Genomic DNA, 13,429 nt, shown 5'->3' on the forward strand with positions numbered 1-13,429 from the left:
TGAATGATCCAGCGGCAGTTCGTGTTGTCCTCGTAGTTCTGGGGGTAGTTGATGGAGTGGAACTCTCCCGACGTCTCCGTGAAGAGGAAATTGTCATCGCAGCCCGATGCTGTACGCACCGAAACCAGAATCAGAGGAATCGGGGAGTTGATATCTCATCGACTAAAGCCCACTCGCTCGCTCGCTCGCTCATCCACTCAGTCATCCACCCTCTCATCTCCACCACTCTCCCCACTCACACCCACTCACTCGCCCACTCAGTCATCCACCCTCTCATCTCCACCACTCTCCCCACTCGCCCACACACACACACTCACTCGCCCACTCACCAACCCACTCGCCGACTCTCCCACTCGCCCACGCTCACGCACACACAGTTACTCAACCACACACCACACACACTGGCCCACCCACTCTCCCACCCACCCACACACTCACTCACTCGCCCACTCAGTCATCCACCCTCTCATCTCCACCACTCTCCCCACTCGCCCACACACACACGCTCACTCAAACCCACTCACTCGCCCACTCACCAACCCACTCGCCCACTCTCCCACTCGCCCACTCTCCCACTCGCCCACACTCACACCCACACACTCACTCAACCACTCGCCCACTCACACCCACACACTGAACCATCAACACTCTCTCTGTGTGCCCATCTCTCTCTCTCTCTCTGTGTGCCCATCTCTCTCTCTGTGTGCCCATCCCATCTCTCTCCCTGTATCAATTTCTCTCTCTGTGTGCCCATCTCTCTCTCTCTCTGTGTCCATCTCTCTCTCCGCACCCATCTCTCTCTCTCTCTGTGTCCATCGCTCTCTCTCTTTCTCTGTGTGTCCATCTCTCTCTGTGTGCCCATCTCTCTCTCTCTCTGTGTGCCCATCTCTCTCTCCCCGCGCCGGCGTGTCTCACCGCAGTTGGCCTCGTCGGTCTTGTCGGCGCAGTTCTCCACGCCGTCGCAGATCGCGCGGCGACGCACGCACGTCACCGCGTCGCACGACAGCTCGCCGGCACCGCACGCCGCTGCGGAGGGGCGGGGGGGGGGGGCGAGGGGGGGGGGGAGAGGGGGGGGTAGAGAGGGGAGGGAGAGAGGGGAGGGAGAGAGGATGATGACGATAATGTCGATAATGATGACGATGATGTCGATGACGATGATGAAGACGACGATGACGATGGTGTCCATGATGATGATGTCGATGACGATGATGACGATGATGAAGACGACGATGATGATGACAACGATGACGACGAGGACGATGATGACGATGATCGTCGACATCGTCGTCGTCGTCATCGTCGGGAGGGGGAGGGGTGGAGGGAGGGAGGACAGAAGGAGGGAGGCAGGGAGGGAGGGCTAAGGGAGGGGGGCTGGCTAAGAGAAGGATGACGTTGGTGGTGGTGGCGAAGGTGGTGGCGGTGGTGGCGATGGCGGCGGCGGTGATGGTGGTGGTGGCGGTGGTGGTGGCGGCGGTGGTGGCGGCGGTGGTGGCGGCGGTGGTGGCGGGTGACGGTGGAGGTGGTGGTGGCGATGGTGGCGGTGGTGATGGGGGCGGCGGTGGTGGTGGTGGTGACGGTGGTGGTGGTGGTGGCGGTGGTGGTGGGGGCGGCGGTGGTGGTGGTGGTGTTGGTGGTGGTGGGGGCGGTGGTGGTGGGGGCGGTGGTGACGGTGGTGGTGACGGTGGTGGTGGTGACGGTGGTGGTGGTGGCGGCGGCGGTGACGGCGATGGTAGTGATGGTGGTGGCAATGATGGTGGCGGCAGTGGTGGTGGTGGCGGTGGTGACGGCGGCGGTGGCGATGGTGGTGGCGGCGGTGATGGCGGTAGTGGTGGTGGTGGCGGTAGTGGTGGTGGTGACGGTGGTACCCTGCGATTGGATGGACTCGATCCAGGAGGAGAAGGAGGGTGACACGTGCGAAGACGTCGTAGTTGATGGAGCAGCGCCCCTCCGAGTCGACCAAGCCCCAGCTGGTGATGCCGGCCAGGTACCAGCGCCCGTCGAAGCGCTGGCACACCAGCGGTCCGCCGCTGTCTCCCTGCGCCCAGGACAGAGAGACGGCTCCATCCCTCGGGCGGGGAGGGCGGGCGAGCGTGTGGCCGGGTGGGCGAGCGGGCGAGCGGGCAAGTGAGTGGCCGAGTGGGCAAGCAGGCGAGTGGGTGAATGAGGTGGGCAAGTGAGCGGGTGGGTGACCAATTGAGTGGGTGGTTGAGTGATAGGGTGAGCAAGTGGGTGGCCGAGTGGGTGAATGAGGGGGAGATTGAATGGGTGAGTGACCAATTGAGTGGGTGTTTGAGTGACAGGGTGAGTGAGCGAGCGGGTGGCCGAGTGGGCAAGCGAGTGGGTGAATCAGGGGCGATTGAGTGGGTGGGTGGGCGAGCGAGTGAGTGAGCAAGCGGTTGATCAATCAAGCGAGCGGACGAGCGAGCGAGCGGGCGAGCGAGTGGCCGAGCGGGGTGAGCGAGCGGGGTGAGCGAGCGAGTGGGTACTCACGGAGCACACGCCGGCGTGCCCGGCCTTGTAGGCGGCGCAGATCATCCTGGGCGACACCTTTCCCACGTGGATCGACTCGTTGCACAGCTGCTGGTTCATGATGGGGATGCGCAGCTCCTGCAGAACGCTGGGCAGTGCGCCTGCAGCACACGCACACATCAGGGGCGGTCCACTCACTCGCTCCGTTGCAGCGACTGCACGGGTAGTAGCAGCGGTGTGGGTATTGTCTGGGTGACCGGCAAGCCTCGCTGCTGCGTCCATGCATGCCACGCCACTACCGCCTCCACCGCTACCACTACTGAAACCACCGCCACCCAACGCCGCCACCGCCAACACCACCACCGCCACCAATTCCAACACTACCAAGACAACCACCGCCACCACCGCCACCACACAACCACCGCCACAGCCACCACAGCCACCACCGCCACAGCCACCACAACCACCGCCACCACCACCACAGCCATCGCAACCACCGCCACCCGCAACCACCGCCACCGCCACCACCACACACCACCACCACCACAGCCACCGCCACCACCACCACCACCGCCACCACCACAGCCACAGCCACCGCCACCACAACCACAACTACCGCCACCACAACCACAACTACCGCCACCACAACCACCGCAACCACCACAACCACCACCACCACAGCCACCGCCACCACAACCACCGCCACCACCACCACAGCCACCGCCACCACAACCACAACTACCGCCACCACAACCACAACTACCGCCACCACAACCACCCCGCAACCACCACAACCACCACCACCGCCACCAACCTACCCGGCGCCGTCCTTGGCCCCAGCCGGAGGTGAAGCACAGCCCACCACCACCACCAACAACCACCACAACCACCACAACCTACAACCACCACCACCCACAACCGCCACCACCACCAACCTACCGGCGCCGTCCTTGCCCCCAGCCGGAGGTGAAGCACAGCCACCACCCACCACCACACACCACCACCACAACCTACAACCACCACCACAACCACCACCCACCACAACCGCCACCACCACCAACCTACCGGCGCCCGTCCTTGCCCCAGCCGGAGGTGAAGCACCAGCCACCCACCACCACCACAACCACCACCACAACTACAACCACCACCACAACCACCCACAACCGCCACCCACCACCAACCTACCGGCGCCGTCCTTGCCCCAGCCGGAGGTGAAGCACAGCCACCACCACAACCACCGCCACAACCACCACCACAACCACCACCACAACCACCGCCACAACCACCAACCTACCGGCGCCGTCCCTGCCCCAGCGGAGGTGAAGCACAGCTCGCCGTCGTTGAAGACCAAGTCGCCCGAGGGGACGCACGCCGGCCCCACCAGACCCGAGGCCTTCACCGGCACACGGCACACAGGCAAAGGTCACCGGGGTAGCCTTCACCGGCACACGGCACACAGGCAAAGGTCCCCCAGGTAGCCTTCACCGGCACACGGCACACAGGCAAAGGTCACCCGGGTAGCAGAGGTCGCAAACGCGTTTTGATTCCTTACCCGTACCCGTACCCGGGCCGGGTACGGGTATGAGGAGTGAGACTCTAGAGTTGCATAGAGACCCATAGACTCGCACAGAGACCCATAGATTTACATGGAGACTCCAGAGTTGCATAGAGACCCCATAGACTAGCACAGAGACCCATAGATTTACATAGAGACCCATAGGCTCGCACAGAGACACATAGATTTACATAGAGACTCTAGATTTACATAGAGACCCATAGACTAGCATAGAGACCCATAGATTTACTAGAGACCCCATAGACTCGCACAGAGACCCGTACATTTACATAGAGATTCTAGAGTTGCATAGAAGGAGAGGTGTGAGTGGCGATGAAAGGGGCGGTCGACGTGGGGGGCGGTGAAGATGGGGGGGGGGGGGGGGTGGAGATTGGGGGGGGGGGTGGTGGTGGGGGGTGGTGGAGATGGAGGCGAAGGCCGAGACGCGACAGATGATGCCGTCAGTCACAGCGACGAACGAGCGAGCGAGTGAGTGGGTGGGTGAGTGAGTGAGCGAGTGACTGAGTGAGTGAGCACGTGAGTGAGTGAGTGAGTCAGCGAGTGGACTGAGTGAGCGCGTGAGTGAGTGAGCGCGTGAGTGAGTGAGTGAGCGAGTGGACTGAGTGAGTGAGCGTGAGTGAGCGAGGGAGTGAGCGCGTGAGAGCGCGTGAGCGAGTGAGTGAGTGACTGAGTGAGCAAGTGACTGAGTGAGTGAGCGCGTGAGTGAGTGAGTGAGCGTGAGTGAGTGAGTAAGCGCGTGAGTGAGTGAGTGAGCGCGTGAGTGAGCGAGTGAGCGAGTGAGTGAGTGAGGAAGCGATAGAAGTGGAGGGTGGGTGGATGAGCGAGTGACTGAGTGAGTGAGCGCGTGAGTGAGTGAGTGAGGAAGCGATAGAAGTGGAGGGTGGGTGGGTGAGCGAGTGACTGAGTGAGTGAGCGCGTGAGCGCGTGAGCGAGTGAGCGAGTGAGGGAAGCGATAGAAGTGGAGGGAGGGGTGGGTGGGGTGTCAGCTGGTGGCAGCGGTGGGTCCCTGCGTCGCTGACCGTGACACTGCCCTCGAGGGGGCTGGCGAGGCGCACGAGGCCCACGTCGTAGTCCACGGCCGTGGCGCTGCACGCGGCTTCCCCGTAGCACGGGTGGGGCAGCAGGGGCGCGCACCGACCGCACCACGGCGCCCGCCGGGATGCTGCCTGCCACAGTGGCCAGCGAGCCCAGCACCACCTGCAGGGAGTTGGGGTCACTGAGGGGAGGGAGAGGGGAGGGAGGGGGGGAGGGAGGGGGGGAGTGAGGGAGAGAGGGGGGAAGGGGAGGGGGGGAAGGGAGGGGGGGGCGGGGGAAGGTAGAGAAGTTATTCATGGTGAGGGGGTCCTTCACGCATCGAACTGGGACCCCGGAGCGTCAAGGGCATTGCGGGCCCTTGACGACGAGGAGGACGAGCGAGAGAGTGAGCGAGAGAGTGAGCGAGAGAGAGAGCGAGAGGGCGGGCGAGAGGGCGGGCGAGAGGGCGAGCGAGAGGGCAAGCGAGTGGGCGAGAGAGCGAGCGAGCGAGCGAGAGAGCGAGCGAGAGAGCGAGAGGGCGAGCGAGAGGGCGAGCGAGAGGGCGGGCGAGAGGGCGGGCGAGAGCGCGGGCGAGCGAGAGGGCGAGCGAGAGGGCGGGCGAGAGGGGCGAGAGGGCGGGCGAGAGGGCGAGAGAGCGAGCGAGAGGGCGAGCGAGCGGGCGGGGGCGGGCGAGCGAGCGAGAGAGAGAGAGAGCGAGCGAGAGAGTGAGCGAGAGGTGGGTGTTTACATAAAGCTAAGTTATTATTTCAAAAAAAATTACGAAATGATGAACGAAGCAAAGTGCCGACTACACCGAGCATCTTCTTGTTTCCACTGATCGTAAAAAACAAAGGACGACTCACGTGTTGACGATGCAGTGAGCGGCCGTGACCAGCCACTCGTTGTTGATGAGCGAGGCGCCGCACCGATGCCTCCGTGCCACGGAGAGCGACGCCATCCAGGGCCAGCTGCCCGCCTTGGCCGGCTCTCCGTCTGGGTCGCGCACCACGCAGAGCGGAGCGCAGCGAGCGAGCGTGAGTGAGCGAGCGAGCGTGAGTGAGCGTGAGTGAGTGAGCAGGCGAGGATGAGTGTTAGTAAGGGAGAGAGTGAGACTGGGTGAGTGAGCGGGAGCGTGAGCGAGCGAATGAGCGTGATTGAGCAGGCGAGTGTGAGTGTTAGCGAGGGAGAGAGTGAGTCTGAGTGAGTGAGCGAGTGAGTGACTATGAGTGACTATGAATGAGTGAGTGAGTCTGAGTGAGCGAGCGGGTGAATGACTATGAGTAAGTGAGTGCCACTCACTGACGATGCGACCCACTGGCTGCAGGCCACACTCATTGGGCTCGCACGCCACAAAGATGAGTGAGTGAGTGAGTCTAAGTGAGTGAGTCTGAGTGAGTGAGTCTGAGTGAGTGAGTTTGAGTGAGTGAGTGAGTGAGTATGAGTGAGTGAGTATGAGTGAGTGAGTATGAGTGAGTGAGTCTGAGCGAGTGAGCGTGAGTGAGTGAGTCTGAGTGAGTATGAGTGAGTGAGTATGAGTGAGTGAGTCTGAGCGAGTGAGCGTGAGTGAGTGAGTCTGAGTGAGTCTGAGTGAGTGATCATGAGTGAGTGAGTCTGAGCGAGTGAGCGAGTGACTGACTATGAGTGACTATGAGTGAGTGACTATGAGTGAGTGCCACTCACTGACGATGCGACCCGCTGGCGGCAGGGCAGGCTGCAGGCCACACTCATTGGGCTCGCACGCCACGAAGATCAGCCTCTCGCTCGGACACTTGGTGGTCACCGCACCGATGGCGCTCTGCCGACGAGAAATCCGCCCGCGCGGCGTTCGGGGCAGTTACGAAAACTGATTTTTTTTTGCTCGACACGGGAGGAGGAGGAAGCCTTGTGGGTCTTACGCTCTCGAACACACAACCGGTTTGTGCTGAACACGTACTGTGTACGGGACACAACATTTGATAATTGGTCGTGTCGGGTGGTGTCGGGTTTAACGACACATTTATATATTTACGCGATTATCGTGTTCATATGTATGTTGAACTTCTTTTGCACCATACGCAGCCACCCGTGCGTGGGTCTATGGGTTTCTGTGGGTCTGGGTGTCTGTGGATCTCTTTGTCTGGATGCTGAAACTTCTTTCACACGGTACGTTGTCAACCATGCTATGGGTGTGTCTGTGGGTTTATGGGTCTCTGTGGGTTTCGATGGGTTTCTGTGGGTCTGGGTGTCTGTGGATCTCTATGTATGGATGTTGAAACTTCTTTCACACGGTACGTAGCCAAACCATGCTATGGATGTCTCTGTGAGTCTATGGGTCTCTGTAGGTCTGGGTGTCTGTGGGTCTCTGTGGGTCTGGGTATCTGTGGATCTCTATGTCTGGATGTTGAACTTCTTTTACACGGTACGTTGCCAACCATGCTATGGGTGTCTCTGTGAGTCTATGGGTCTCTGTGGGTCTCTATGGGTCTCTGTGGTTAATGCAAACAGGATTCCTTCAAAAAAGGATTATGTTTGGTGGTTTAACATCTAAACACAACTGTTTTACTATGGGCAGACAGGGTAAAACCCATTGTTATCGTTTGATGCCGGCAAAGAAAGGTCCCACATTTTAAACAATTCGTATTTGACCAGGTAAGGCCCTACCACACTGAGCTGTCCAGCTATTTTGTCAAAAGCGAGCCAACTATCGCAAACGATAGTTCGGCTAAGTGGGATAATCATCATCGCGTGGACATTTATCGCAGCCATGAACCCATGCAAACAAAGACGCCCTGATAACAATGCGTAAGCTTTGTCCTTGAAACTGATTGGGGCTCCACACGGCGAACGGCACAAAGAACAACGAAAATAGCATCTTGATACTGGCACACACAAAAAATGGGTCCCATACAGCAAGGCCGTAGCCATGGAGTCAACATTGGGGGGGAGCAAATCTTCCTGGGGGTCCCCCACCCCCCCCCCAGAAAAAAAAAATCTCAATTTGAAAACTAATTTCCTGCCATTTCCTGCCTAAAATACTAAAAAATTCACTAACACATGGGATGGACTTTTTAATAATGTTTTTACATTAATGTTGTTCACCTGAGGACGGCTGCTTGCGTTGTGGCCGAAACGTCGTGAGAATTTCATTTTATTATGTTTATTTTATTGTATTATTTCCCTTCTACGTGACTTTACCGAAAGAACCAAGAAGATGAATCCCTGCAGTCACGGAAGCTTTAAATCGAAATTTAATCTAAGTTGTCTTGTAGTTTTTTTTCTTCTAGATTTGAAGTTTTCGTGACTGCAAGGGTCCATACTCTTTGTTTTGTTCGGTAAAATCACGACGTTTCGGAAGCTTGTGTTGCCTCCAAAACGTCGTAATTTTTTTTTTTACCTACGTGACTTTACCAAAAGAACCAAGAATATAATGTCTAAAGTGTATTCTATTACATTGCTCTGTTTTTTCCTTTTTTACCTTTTCTTGTTTCATTGTATGTAATGGCAGAGATTCGGGATTAATCAACTACAACCATAACCATAGTAGATAGCTTGCGTACATTACGCATAAAATACAACGAGGCGTCGAACTCCGTCTTCTTCCACGCTTTTGTCCCACTCGTGTGAAGGTGTTCCGCTGTTCTTGCCAGCTTCTCCATGCTGCCCTGTCCTGCGCTATTCTTTCTTTCCGCTCCTAGGGCCACCGTGGGCCGATTGCACTACATCGCCCCCCCCCCCACCTCTCCTTCCTACGCCTTCTTCCACGCTTTTGTCCCACTCGTGTGAAGGTGTTCCGCTGTTCTTGCCAGCTTCTCCACGCTGCCCTGTCCTGCGCTATTCTTTCTTTCCGCTCCTAGGGCCACCGTGGGCCGATTGCACTACATCGCCCCCCCCCCCCCCCACTCTCCTTCCTCCGCCTTCTTCCACGCTTTTGTCCCACTCGTGTGGAGGTGTTCCGCTGTTTTTGCCAGTTTCTCCACGCTGCCCTGTCCTGCGCCATTCTTTCTTTCCGCTTCTAGGACCACCGTGGACCGATCGCACTACATCGCCCCACCCCCCACCTCTCCTTCCTCTGCCTTCTTCCACGCTTTTGTCCCACTCGTGTGGAGGTGTTCCACTGTTCTTGCGAACCTTCTCTACGCTGCCCTGTCCTGCGCCATCTCTCTTTCCGCTCCTAGGGCCACCGTGGACCGATCGCACTACATCGCCCCCCCCCCCAACCTCTCCTTCGGCCTTCCTTCTCCATCTCTTTCCTTACCACTAGCGTCACTCGCCCACCTTCTGACCCACGTTGTTGTCTTGATGTCTCTCCACACGACCGAACCACACCCACACAGCCTTTTCTCTCCATGGTTTACGATCAGAGGCAACGAGAAGATGCTCGGTGTAGTCGGCACTTTGCTTCGTTCATTATTTCGGGTTTTTTCCCCCCAATGCTTTGCTTTATGTACCCCCCACCCACCCCCTTTTTTTAAATGAAAGATTTCACGCTCTGATCTCCTCGTTGTTACCCCTTCCCTCTCTCTCTCTACCCCTCTATCTCGGAACCCCCTCTCTCTCTGCCCCCCCCCCCTCTCTCTCTCTACCCCCTTTCTCTACCCCCTCTCTCCCTACTGTATTCTATGCTCCCCCCTTGTTTTCTATATAATTTTTGTAATGCTTTTTTCTCCCTCTCTCTGGTCTTCTCTGCGATTTCTACCACCTTGAGTCGTTCCTTTCCTTCAATTTTTGACGATTCCCCCCCCCCCCCCACTTCGTCACACGACGTCACAAAAAGTCAGACCTCCCCTCAAATATGACGTCACAAAGCTCTGCCCCCCCCTCCCAAAAAATAAAACATGCTTCAAATCGCTTTAAACTATTGTCATTGTAGTGCCTATTTAATGTCCCACTGCACTCTGATGTTGTAGGAAAAAACATTAATCAAAAAGTCTATTTAATTAAGTAGAACGTGTTGTCTATATTGATTTAAATCTGCGCATTTTGATGCGATGTCACATTTCTCACCCCCCCCAACCCCTTCCTCGTCACACATCGTCACAAATGTCTGACCCCCCTCCCCCCAAATGTCTGCTGCACCGTCCACGCGTCACCTGGAGGTAGTCGACGGGTTTGTCCGGCGCGTTGATAACGAGAGCGAAGCTCGTGTAGGCGTAGTCGGAAGGCCAGCACCGACGTCGCGTACTTCGGGGGCCTGTGGCACGGCACGGCACGGCACGCGAGTGGAAAACCGCGTCGGCGATAACCGCGCCGGTGATAACCGCGCCGGCTAGCGGCGGACGCTCGCAAGGCCAGTGGGCCCCTGCTTCAGAGCGCGTTAATTGGGGGGGGGGGGGGGCTGCAGCGGTGACACTTTGCGGCCTGGCAAGGAGGGTAAAGCATCGTCATTGTCGTCGTCTTTCGATTTAAAGCTTTCGTGACTGCAGGGATTCATCTTCTTGGTTCTTTCGGTAAAGTCACGTAGAAGGGAAGTAATAAAATAATAAAAATAAAACATAATAAAACAATTCGCACGACGTTTCGGCCACAATGCAAGCAGCCGTCCTCAGGTGAAAACCAGGTCTGTCGAGGCGACAGCGTTCTGAATGAAACAGCACACGTGCTTGGAGCATATATATAAGCTGGATTGGAAGGGGGGAAAAGAGCGCCTTGACAAAAGAATATGCATATCAAGAGGCATTTAGCATATTTATGGGAAATGCACGGACATGAGTAGTGCTAATCACATACCTGCATTTCCCATCAATATGCTAAATGCCTCTTGATATGCATATTCTTTTGTCAAGGCGCTCTTTTCCCCCCTTCCAACCCAGCTAATATATATGCTCCAAGCACGTGTGCTGTTTCATTCAGACGCTGTCGCCTCGACAGACCTGGTTTTCACCTCAGGACGGCTACTTGCGTTGTGGCCGAAACGTCATGAGAATTGTATGTTCTTATGTTTTATTTTTATTATTTTATTACTTCCCTTCTACGTGACTTTACCAAAAGAACCAAGAAGGTTGTCGTCGTCGTGAATTCCGGTTATCATCCTCGAAGCGGCGGCGGCTTGTGGCTGGCCGTCAAACAAAGGCGGTGGTCACCGCATCATCCACAAATAATAGGGGAGCAGTGGCGCAGCGGTTAGCGCACAGCCACGCGACGAGTTCGATTCCCGCTCACGGCCACCAACACCGCCGGCGACGATTCATCATCCGAACTGGTCCCTGGGCCTCTCCCCTAGGTCGGCTCGGCCTCAAACCGAGTGCCCCAAGTGCAGCGGGACTCGAAATTCAATAAATCTCGGAGCAAACTTGGCAAAGCAGTTGCGGGTAACGACATCATCATCAATAGCCAGCAGCTAACATCATCACACGCCTCGCCAAAGAGAAGCAGTTCCAGCCCATCGCGTCAGGGGTGAGCGAATTAAATGTTTGACCAAATATAACAACGGGCTGATTTTTAAGTTGATCATTTTGTATGGCCCCCGCGAATGATGTTATATAAACATCCAAATTGCCCTTGGCAGAACAAAGGTTCTCCGCTCCTGTTATATGGGATGGGGGGAGGGGCACCTTTGCCTTTGGGGCCGTCCATAAATGACGTCACGCGATTTTTGACGATTTTTTACTCCCCCCCCCCCCATTCGTCACACGACGTCACAAAAAGTCAGCACCTCCCTCAACTATGACGTCACAAAGCTCTGCCCCCCCCCTCTCCCAAAAAAAAATGTGGCGCTGCACTCTGATGTTGTAGGAGAAAACATTTTGATGTGACGTCACATTTCTCAACCCCCCCCCCCCCTCGTCACACATCGTCACAAATGTCTGACCCCCCCCCCCCGCCCCCAGGTGCGTGACGTCATTTATGGGCGGCCCCTTTGTACTCACCCCTGGCTGACCTGGCGACACACGGCGACGGACAGGTGACCGTTCCAGTTGTCGGCGCAGGCCGCGTGGAACGACGCGGCCACGCTCACGTCCACCGTGCCGCTAGACAGCTGCAGGCTGCACACACAGACACACACACAGACACACACACAGACACACACACAGACACACACACACAGACACACGACACACACACAAAGACAAAGGGTCCCCCTCGTGTGAGGCAAGTGCCGTGAGAGTCTCCATGCACGTGACCCCCGTGAGAATCACCGTTGGCTACGTACGGCGCAGAAGAAGTTCAAACACCCGCGCCGCTCTCTCCGTGCGTGCTCCTGCACACGCGTCCCCCCCCCCCCCCCCCCACGTCTCCCCCCCACGTACCCCCTACACCCCCCCCCCCCCCACGTACCCCCCTACACCCCCCCCCCACGTACCCCCTACCCCCCCCCCCACATACCCCCTCCCACATACCCCCCCCCCCACATACCCCCCCACCCCAGGTACCTGTGTGACTCCCCCCAGTGCCAGGTGGACACAGCCCTGCTCGTCCTTCCCGTCGGCACAGTCGTCGTTGCCGTCGCAGACGCGGAACGAGGGCACGCACGAGCGGTCCCCGCACGTGAACAGCAGCGGGCAGAAGGCTGCAGGCGGCCAAACAAACAAACAAACACACGGAGAACAACAACAACAACAACAACAACAAGAACAACAAGAAAAACAATAAACCGATGACTTTGACATTCAGACGCTGTCTCTCCGACAGACGCTGTTCTTCACCTGAGGACGGCTGTTTGCGTTGTGGCCGAAACGTCGTGAGAATTGTATTTTATTATTTCTAGATTTGAAGCTTTCGTGACTTGCAAGGATTCATGCCCTTAGTGTTTTTCGGTAAAGTCACGCCGGTAAAAAAAATGAAATTAAAATTTATAAAATTAATAATAGAAATGTATTCTTTTATTTTTATTATCACTTTTATTAATTTTAATTTAATTTTTTTTACCTACGTGACTTTACCGAAAAAACTAAGAGTGTGTATTTTATAATGTTTTATTATTTTATTACTTTATTATTATTTCCCTTCTACGTGCCTTTACCGAAAGAACCAAGAAGAACTCTTCAGAGACCTTTGTTTTTTAACTCATTTTGGGCTACTAGCGGTTAGCAGCTTGTGGGCTTACCAACACCGTGACTGAGACAAATGCGGGGAAGAGGCGCTGACGGAAGTGGCAAATAACACTGGTCAACACACTTTTTCTGGCATAAAGTATTCCAACGGTTTTAAGGTAATTTTGGGGTGCCGATTCCAAATCAGTTTTCGTCTATCACATCAGGTTTTTGAGATATCAAATATTGCGTATTCAATAAAAACTGCGGAAGAAAAATATTCAATCAATGTGGATATCTACATCAAATGATATTATAAACACACTATCATGAAAATACAGCACCGTATTTTAACACTAAAGCAGCCACTGACTCGCAACAACTTTCGCGACTAGCAGGGATTCACATCCGATGGTTCTTT

At 56.1% G+C, this 13,429-nt stretch overlaps 3 protein-coding genes across 3 annotated transcripts in view; all 3 read right to left on the reverse strand.

Annotated features, from left to right (window-relative positions):
- LOC144737186 (MAM and LDL-receptor class A domain-containing protein 1-like) overlaps positions 1-886 on the reverse strand; it is a 328,015-nt gene extending 327,129 nt beyond the window's left edge. The window contains exons 1-2 of the mRNA XM_078619907.1: positions 883-886; positions 1-109 (exon numbers count right to left, since the gene is read on the reverse strand). Of these exons, the coding sequence (XP_078476033.1) occupies positions 1-109; positions 883-886 (113 nt within the window). The remainder of the gene's footprint in view (positions 110-882) is intronic.
- On the reverse strand, positions 1-10,778 carry LOC144737187 (uncharacterized). The gene is made up of 11 exons (XM_078619908.1): positions 10,766-10,778; positions 10,129-10,229; positions 6,740-6,854; positions 5,923-6,052; positions 5,065-5,261; positions 3,789-3,862; positions 3,655-3,680; positions 2,491-2,630; positions 1,866-2,035; positions 916-1,026; positions 1-109 (listed from the first exon to the last, which is right to left on the reverse strand). Exons 1-10 carry the CDS (start codon positions 10,776-10,778, stop codon positions 988-990), a joined length of 1,005 nt encoding a protein of 334 aa, XP_078476034.1. The 3' UTR covers positions 1-109; positions 916-987.
- LOC144737200 (enteropeptidase-like) overlaps positions 10,129-13,429 on the reverse strand; it is a 20,428-nt gene continuing 17,127 nt past the window's right edge. The window contains exons 11-13 of the mRNA XM_078619921.1: positions 12,409-12,545; positions 11,905-12,021; positions 10,129-10,229 (exon numbers count right to left, since the gene is read on the reverse strand). Coding sequence (XP_078476047.1) covers positions 12,007-12,021; positions 12,409-12,545 — 152 coding nt within the window. The 3' untranslated portion in view covers positions 10,129-10,229; positions 11,905-12,006. The remainder of the gene's footprint in view (positions 10,230-11,904; positions 12,022-12,408; positions 12,546-13,429) is intronic.

The sequence above is a fragment of the Lampetra planeri genome, chromosome 65 (genome assembly GCF_965212315.1).
Source record: "Lampetra planeri chromosome 65, kcLamPlan1.2.h2, whole genome shotgun sequence".
Classification (NCBI taxonomy): domain Eukaryota; kingdom Metazoa; phylum Chordata; class Hyperoartia; order Petromyzontiformes; family Petromyzontidae; genus Lampetra; species Lampetra planeri.